Source organism: Phoenix dactylifera, chromosome 15 (genome assembly GCF_009389715.1).
Source record: "Phoenix dactylifera cultivar Barhee BC4 chromosome 15, palm_55x_up_171113_PBpolish2nd_filt_p, whole genome shotgun sequence".
NCBI lineage: Eukaryota > Viridiplantae > Streptophyta > Magnoliopsida > Arecales > Arecaceae > Phoenix > Phoenix dactylifera.
Genome location: NC_052406.1, coordinates 7,377,652 through 7,386,615, shown reverse-complemented (window position 1 = coordinate 7,386,615; position 8,964 = coordinate 7,377,652). Strand labels below are relative to the sequence as shown.

Below are 8,964 nucleotides of genomic sequence, written 5' to 3'. Positions count from 1 at the left end.
TAAAAGCCATCAACCATCAGAAGAAAAACTGCACATAAGAAGTCTAGATCCCAGAGATGGCAAACCCGTTGGAAAGGAACATGACATCTACGGCCAACTAGAGAGGGCCATACCCTTTTAAAGCATTGGGAAAATTGTGGGACATGGCCACCTTTAGATGCTCGCTGCAGGAGGAAGTGGGGAAAGAGTGGAAGATGGATTTAATTATGGATTTGGATCAATCGATTCAATTCTCAGTATCTTCGCCCAGCCATTACTTTTGGGCCAATTGGATCACAGACCATTTGTTTCATCCAAAGTTCACTGGGATTTCCTTTCATGATAATCTAGTGATCCTTGGATTCCACACTATGTGACACAAAAATAAATAGTATACTGCGGCATCGAAGGTCCAACTAGAATTAGCATGCCACATGCGAGCAGCATTGTTGGCCAGTAGTGGAACCCCTCGTATTCCTTCTTCCAACTCTAAAGCCATCTATCCAACGATTTTGCATGGATAATTTTTGATCCACTATTATGAAATGATTTGAATAGATAGATATTACTCGGCAATTATCCAGTATAGTTCGAAAGACGAGATATTAACTAGCAAGAAAGCAAGGGATTAAACGATAACAAATATTTACCTATTATCTCATAGTTCTGTCAAATCAAAAAAAATTATAAGTCATTCTCAGATACAATTATGCCATCCTATGTAGTTACGGTGCTCAATAGCTGGTTGATTTTTTTTTTTTTTTTACATAACACTGTCTTTTATATCATTAGGGAACATCCGAGCGAGTGCAATTCATTTGTGGTCGATCTTCTATAACTTTTACGTACACTATCTTTTTTATCCTAAGTTAATAATATTTCCTGCATGGTTCAAGTTTGAGAATTAGCGGATTAAGTTATCGAAAAACTGAAGAGAGAGAGAGAAAGAGAGTGAGGAGATCTGCCGGCCAACTTTTTTTAACTTCACAATAAATTTAGTTTTAGCCCCTCCTTTTTTTGTCTTTTCTTCCTTCAGTGTTTTTGGTTGGTTAAGTAGATAATGGCTCAATAATCAATACTTAACCGGCACCTCATGATCAACTTCGATGGGCCTGTATTGGATGAAGGCATGAGAGATGGTGCGGATTTTGTTATTCGGGACTCAGACGCTCGGGTTGTGACCGTTGGGGGCTGTTAGTTATTCGATACCTCGGTTGCCGGTACGGAGCTAAGAGCTGCGTTGGTGGGCCTTCGTTATACCTAGCACGGCTTACGAGCCAGTTCTATTATTCTAGAGGAGGATTCGGCCATAGTTATCAGTTAAATTCATGAGGGCCCTATGAGGGACGACAATGACCACGCACCATTCCGTGACATCTGGGCCATGGTGAGGAATGAGGGGCATTTCAGGCCAAACATGTCTTCCGAGAAGCCAATGGGGCTGCAGATTGGGTGGCTGCTTAAAAGCGAATTTGCCTCTTAAAAGTAATGAATTGAGCGGCAGCGAGGAGGTCCGGTTCCATAGTGATTTCGTCTGCTTTTGAAAGCAAGCGCTACCTGGGGACAAAGAAAGTGACTTCGGAGTTTTTCATTCTCAGAACCCGTAACGAGTCACTCCGGAGGTACTCTGTGGGTCGGAGACGGTGAGGTACCCCGAGCACTTCAGGGCATTTTGTTTTCTAATTTTATTGGATGCATTCATACTCGTCAAGTATGAATCTACCAACTCTAGCAAAAAAAAAAAAAAAAAAACCAAGCATTGCCGCGCCCGTATAACACAAGCATCTCACATGCGGTCTTTGCTTTAGGGTGGCGATCGCAGCTGGTGTTGAGCTAAACCCATTCGACCCACCTCGTGCTGCGAAGGTACCACTCCTTCCACGTGGAGCCCACATGCAAGAGGGCGTCAGAGAGCTTCTGGTGGGCTCCACATGCACTTGAAAGGCGTCCACCTTGCCATGTGAATTTGGGGGGGGGGGGGGGGGGGGGGGGGGGGGGGGTGGGCGCAGATCGACCAACCCGTTTCAGAGTGGAAGTTCGCGGTTACTTTGCACGTAAGAGGAAAAAGACCTTCAAGTACTTCCCAACATAAGTTTCTAATCTGAAGGTACCCTTCCAAATAATTGAGCTTGAATCCAAAGACACAGGACCCTAAAAGCTTCATAGGTCACATTCAAGTCAGCACATTCCAGTTCGTTGTTAGGTCAAGTGTAGATATTATCAAGTTGACTTTTCTAAGGTAATAATTTGATTTTATCATAGGGCGTACTTGAACAGATTACATGTATGAGCGTAATATTATATAGTAACACAAAATTGTAATAACCTTACTTTGGTCGTTATCTAATTCGATCAATAATCATGCAAGGCTTAGAAACAATCAAATATTTTTTTTAATTTTTGTTACATATATAAATATGTATATATATGTGTGTATATGCATGTATGTATTTGATCAGATACAAGTTACACACACTACATTTATTATGTACATAATACATACTCCTATTTACATCCGCCTCTTCTTTGACAATGAACTAAATCATGCTTCATGCTCTCTTCCCTTTCAATATGTTATCCTAGATCATTCTGTTTGGACCATAGGTAGATCTCTCTAGACTCTCCATTGTTTGTGATGTCATCTTTTTTTCTTTAACAAAGGTGAATATTTCATTGGCCCTTCCAATCTTTGAAAAAAAGAAGTGACAAAGGCGAAGATGTCGCCTATCTATTTTATTTGTGAAAAGCAAGTCCCCGGATATATTTGGGATTGTAGTAAGATAATTGTCGTTTCTAGAAAAACTGTAATTTCTAGTTGGACTATGAGCAATATATAATCAATTTTCTGTGCTTCTCCATAATCGGTTGCTCGGATTATTTATTTGAATAAAATTCTTACAAAAAAGTACCAGTTTGAGAGACAGATGTCAAGGGTAAACATATCATTTATCTATCTTATTCCAAAGAAAGATAGAGGAAGAGAAGGAGATAGAGGGCAATGAACGTGATAGTAGACGCCATCCGGGGGTTGGCAGAGATGGGGCCGAGCAATGGCGTTGGCATCGAGATGGCCACGAGGGAAGAAGGGCCAACCTACATGGCTAGGAGTCTGAAGTTTGGGCTCCATTCACTGCCGCCTTTGGACGTAAAGGTGGTGGGACTACGGGGAGAAATTATGCCATGCACCAGGTTCACCACACAGCGGTGCACCACACTAATCAGATGTCTCAGCTCCTATGGGCTTTATGTATTATTCGCTCGTTTAGTCTCATTTTGTTTCTACGGTGCATCGCTGATGTGGTGTGCTTGGTGCAGAATATAATTTCATGACTTAAAAAGGGAACATAATGCATGTGAGACCTGCAAATGCGTTAGGTAGCAAGCCCTGCTTCTTAGGGCCCATGCCTTAGGGTGCTCCTTTTCTTACTTGTGTCTTCTAGTCTTATTGATCAACCAAATTCGTAAGAATTTTTTGCATATACTATATGGTGTATTTACCCTTCAAAAGTATATTATATTGCATATATTGTTCGAATCACCGTATTTTTGCAATGCTCATCTTGCAATTAGATATTTTGATAGACAATGTTAATAAATAATAGATTTAAGTGAAAAATGATGGTTTTATCCTTTTTATAATATCCTCGAAAATTTCAGCATTCAATTTGTATTAGAAAGAGCTACAATTTTGTATAAACTTTTGAAGATGTTGATGTAAAAGAGTAGTAGTGTTATTTTAAACTTAAAGCTGTTATTTATTAATTTCATCAAAACTTAATGGGGGGTAATCATTACAAAAGCTGGAAGATTTATAGAGCACATATGTAAATATGCAATAAGACATATTTGCAAAGATATATAATATAGAAAAATCTCAAACTATAAAGACAGTTTCCTATTTAAACTAATAGAAGTTACAGCTAGGTCTAGTATCTTTTCCAAGGACTCCAACCCCAAGGATATGATAGTTTCAGTTTGTTAAGTTTCTCGATTAATTTACTTTTATATGCACTATAGTTTGCTCATGATTGGGTAATGGCAAAGTAGTCACATCCATTTATATAGGGGAATTCTTGAGTTTGGAGTTTGGTAGGTGCTTCCTTAAGTATTTGGACTTGACTAATTATATCAGGTGGGCCTTTCATTTCTTCTCTTAACCAAAAAAAAAAGAAAAAAAGTAGTTACTTATGCTCAAGGACTAAAAGCAGCAACTTAAGTAAGATTAGATGAATGAGCTTGCTCAAGAAACATACTTTATAAGCATATTTGATGATTTCAATTCATCATCAAAAACAAATATTTTGAAATTTATCTTTATAGCTTTAAGATGCTTTCGGTCCAATTTTCATACCAAAAAAAGTTCTAGCACCATTTTTCATTAGAGGAACGATGCTCCATATCGAAACCTTCAATGAATCATGTTCATCCTATGAATTGCACCAATCCATTCCTGTCACATGGCATGCCAACTTTTAATATTTTTTTTTTTCATTTTGGGTACGAAGGTTAAACTTGGTAGTCACACTACATATTTTTGAAAGTAATCGTACACTAATCTAGAAGTTAACAGGTGAGAATTACACTAAGCTAGAAGTTTCACATGTAATACTTGGTGAAAGATTAGATTGACATAGATGATTAGGTGCAAATTGTGACGATTTAAACTTTTAGGTTAAGTTGCATTCTAACATGCAAAAATTTTGGAATACTCGAAAATGTAAATGTTGTGGTTCAAATTTGGCCCGAGAGTGACCACGCTGGTGGAGTCGAGAGAGCCGCCGGTGGTTGGAAGGAGAAAACGGGAGCCACCTCCTGTGCGACGGCCGTGGACCTGCACAAAGCCTCACCGGTGTTTCCAGTGAGAGCCCTCTGACGATCAAGTTAGAGTGGGATAAATTTGGTCCAGCCAAAAGTTTCTTACAAATTACCTGACCGAGCTATTTATAGTCCGGTGGAGAGGCCCGAGTGGCAGAGATACTGTCAGCCCTTATCATGAGGGGGCATGGCTCTGAGCCGGATGGCGCGCAGCTTAGGCTGGTTGTTGGTGTGTAGTACTTTCCGTTTTTGAAAACAGTGGGGTGTTGACAATTACAACAAGGTATGGCCGGAGTAGTCAAGGTACCATCTGACTGTTGAAAGCTGGCTATGGAGACGTGGCACGGTAGTGTTGTAATATATGGCCACGTAGGTGGGCGTAAGCGCGCACATGGGTGCGGTCGTTGGCGAAGCCGAGCTCGTTGAAAGGTCGTATCATGCGTTTGACGAGGTCGGCTTGACGGGTGCTGAGATTTGCTCGGCTTTCCGAGTTCCGAGGTGTGCTCGGCGGAGCGTCCCAAGCTCGAGGTTCGAGGCGTACTACTGAGGTAGGCGCCCCGAGCTTGGTCGAGGCGGGTCAGTGAATACTGGAGGCACTCCAAACTTGGTCGGAAGAGTCAACGAATGTCTGAAGTTGGTGGAGCTTTTGGCGGAGTTCGAAGTCGAGCTGACTCTAGGCCGAAGTGAGGATTTAACCGGTTGGCGTTGACATTTATTGGGCCGAAACTAGGCGGCCTTTTAGCTGTGGACTGGACGATCTATTTTGCCCCCCCCCCCCCCCCCCCCCCCCCCGTTAGTAAATATAGCAGAACTTCATGACTCTCACAAAATAACTTTTTTTTTTTGATGAATTGAATAAGATAAATCCCAAGAACAAAATGATTTTGAATAAAATTTTTACTTTTTTTTTTCCTTTGATCGGAGCTTTTGATGACTGCCGGAATGACATATTCCTCTCAAAGGTAGGAATATGGTACGCACTGCATCACTCGGTGCTTGAATATTCCCACTCCTTGCTGTGCGTTGTTCCCTTTCTGGTGCCTACCTTTCTTTGTGGGCATCTACAGCCCTGCTCACTTTGGTTTTATATATACCAACTCTTCCATGGCCACCTCTGCCAAACTACGTTGAATTATTGGCATTCAGCTTGTCAAAAGTGCTTCACCACTCCAAAGCATAAACCGAGTTACCAAGAAGTAAAGATACGAATCCCACCCCTGTTCTTCGCAGGAAGAATCCACTGCCTTTTGACTGTGGTGCAAGATAATATCACATCACGACGAGGCAATCATATGATTACTGCAGCCACTGAATCCACAGCCCTCGGATTCTCGAACCAGTTGGCGATTGCTGACGCCATCTTCGCCGTCCCGATCCCCATGGGAACCCCAGCTTTGATGTCCCCTGTTTTTTTTTTTTCTTTTTTTTTAATAGCTGTAATTTGGACTTGATACCATGTCTTTATTCGGAGTACGCATACATTTTTTCGTGTCTTCTCTAATTCTTATGCATGTTTTCCTCCTCTCTTTTCCAAGTTTCCATGATATATGTCCATCATCTCTGCTCTCACTCAGCCTCAACGCTCTGTTCTTCCTCCCTTGTTTCCATCCACTCGCTCTCATTAAGCCATCTCCTTTCCCTTTCACCCATGTCAGCACTAGATCTCAGCAAGGCCATCCTTCTGGACTTGTGACCACCAATGTTTCACAACCAAGTGACTTGCAATGGACTGCCTTCCTCCTTCTTCCCTCCAAACTTCTTGTTACCCCATGAAGAGGGCCACCAGCCCCCAGCTTCTCTTGGGCCCCTGCTCCCCACTAATCCACAGGACTTCAGAGGTGAGAAGAGAATTTGGCACAATAGGAATCACCAAGATCTTAGGTTCAGGCTTTCTCAAATTGGTGCCTTGGTGCAGGTGTGGCCACAATGCTGGGGAAGAGGTCCATGTCGTTCTCCGGCATCGAGGCCTGTGAGGAGATGAATGCGGAGGATGACCTCTCCGATGATTGCTCGCATGTGGGGGAGAAAAAGAGGAGGCTGAACTTGGAGCAGGTAAGGACGCTGGAGAGGAATTTTGAGATGGGGAACAAGCTCGAGCCAGAGAGGAAGATGCAATTGGCCAGGGCTCTCGGGCTGCAGCCAAGGCAGATTGCCATATGGTTCCAGAACAGGAGGGCCAGGTGGAAGACCAAGCAATTGGAGAAGGACTATGATGCCCTCAAGAGGCAGTTTGAGGGTATCAAAGCTGAGAATGACGCCCTCCAAGCCCAGAACGAGAAGCTTCACGCTGAGGTACTGTTTGAAAACTTTGGCATAGAACTCACAATATGTTGAGGCAATTGGCTTCTCTCTCTCTCTCTCTCTCTCTCTTTCTGCTACTACTCGCTGGCTTAAACCAGCTATCTAGTTGAGAGAGATATGATGCGAATTATTGGGCTGTTGGAATGATTTTTGCGCCTATTGAGAATGACTGGGTATTTATGCTGCTTTTCTTTAAATATTTTAATGTTACTTTTGGTAGTCAATTGGTACCCACTTGAATGAATGGATTGTAATACTTAAGAAGAAGCTCCATTGCTGTTCTAAATCTTGATTCTGATCAACAAATATGGTTATCCTTAGGTAATCACTCAATTGAATTGTATCATAATTCAACATCCTTATATTGGTTTCCTTCCATTCAATAATGTGTGCTGCTTGTAATCTTTTCTTCTCTCTAAATTGGTCGAACTAAGCTTTTGATGCTTTTCTTTCGACTTCTTAATGCCACTCCTGGTAATCAATTGCTGCCCACTTGGTGAATGGACTATGCTTCTTCGAAACCCCATTATATTTCCTTTGTTTTTGACTGGGATCAATAGATAGGATGGTCCTACTTTTATAGAGATTATCAGTTTTCTTTTTACCTATAAGAAATAATTGAAATGAATCGTCCTTCTATCGGTTGGCTCTCAAGAAATGCTATATGTCTTCAATGATGTTCTCTTCTTTTCAAATTGACGGAGCCAATAAAATTGTGCAGATTTTGGCACTTAAAGGCAGAGAAACGACTGAGCCCATCAACCTCAATAAAGAAACCGAGGGATCTTGCAGCAACAGGAGTGAGAACAGCTCTGACGTCAACTTAGATATCTCAAGAACACAAGCCACCGATAGCCCTTCAAATCCCCACCAAAGCAGGCCTTTTTTCCCATCATATAGATCCCCAAGTGTTGCCCAACTCCTCCATGGCTCCTCCAAAGCAGAGGCCCAATGCCCCAAGATCGAGCACGGCATCCAAGAGGAGAACTTTAACATGTTCTGCAGCATAGAAGATCAAACTGCCTTCTGGTCATGGTCAGAGCAGCACAATTTCCGCTGATACATTTCAGCTACTCTTCTTCTGGTCGTCCATTAAGCACTGCATGATTATCATTGTTCTCCCATGCACGACAAATTTTCCGGCTGCTTACGATGATGAGATTAACATTTGCCTTTGCTCTTGGTGTTGGAAGAATGAAGCTGGCGAATCGAATTAAACCATGAAGAAGGTGCTAAGGGAATAAGAAGTTCTTAATGTTTGTAGTTTTTTTTAAGCTAGTTCATCTGTTGTTATGAGATGGAACTTAGTTCATATAGGTTTTAGTGATGGTCTATGGCTCCTCCATGGACCATGAAATAATGGCGATTTTTCTCCGTATACCATTGTACTCCTTTCGTTCAACTGTTTGAAGAAAGTGTGATGGATTTAAAATTCAGCGCTGTATCTACTATAAAAGCTGAAAAGCAGAAGCAAGACTGCTTCTACTTGGCTTATACGAAAGTGGGAAAGAATAACACTAGCAGCAATTCTGGTTGCTTATGAGAGCTAGTGTTCCTCTTTCTAGACCCCTGCTTCTAAACTCGAACTTCTGAACTCTCTCTTGGAGAAGAGAGTTTTTTCTTTTAAATCAGATAAAGCTCTAAAAAAGATCAGAAAATGACAGAGAGAGAGGAAAGAGGAGAGAGTGTGTGTGGGGAGGGGAATCAAGGAAGTGGACAATGAAGTAAAGAGAAGGCATATAGCTACTGGTACCCAAGGGCCAAGGGGAAGAAAACAAGGTGCTTGGGAGGGCCCTGTCTTTGTGGTTTTGGTGGTAGCATCCTGCTGACACGGGGCCTCTCTTTGGCCTCGCAAATGCCTTGCATCCA

The 8,964-nt window shown here is 42.0% G+C and overlaps 1 protein-coding gene across 1 annotated transcript; it reads left to right on the top strand.

Moving 5' to 3' along the window:
* Positions 1-6,291: 6,291 nt before the first annotated feature.
* Positions 6,292-8,531, top strand: LOC103717754 (homeobox-leucine zipper protein ATHB-13-like). Its single transcript, XM_008806248.4, has 3 exons — positions 6,292-6,632; positions 6,710-7,086; positions 7,817-8,531. The coding sequence occupies exons 1-3, from the start codon at positions 6,494-6,496 to the stop codon at positions 8,153-8,155; spliced, it is 855 nt and encodes a 284-aa protein (XP_008804470.1). The 5' UTR covers positions 6,292-6,493; the 3' UTR covers positions 8,156-8,531.
* The last annotated feature ends 433 nt before the right edge of the window (positions 8,532-8,964 follow it).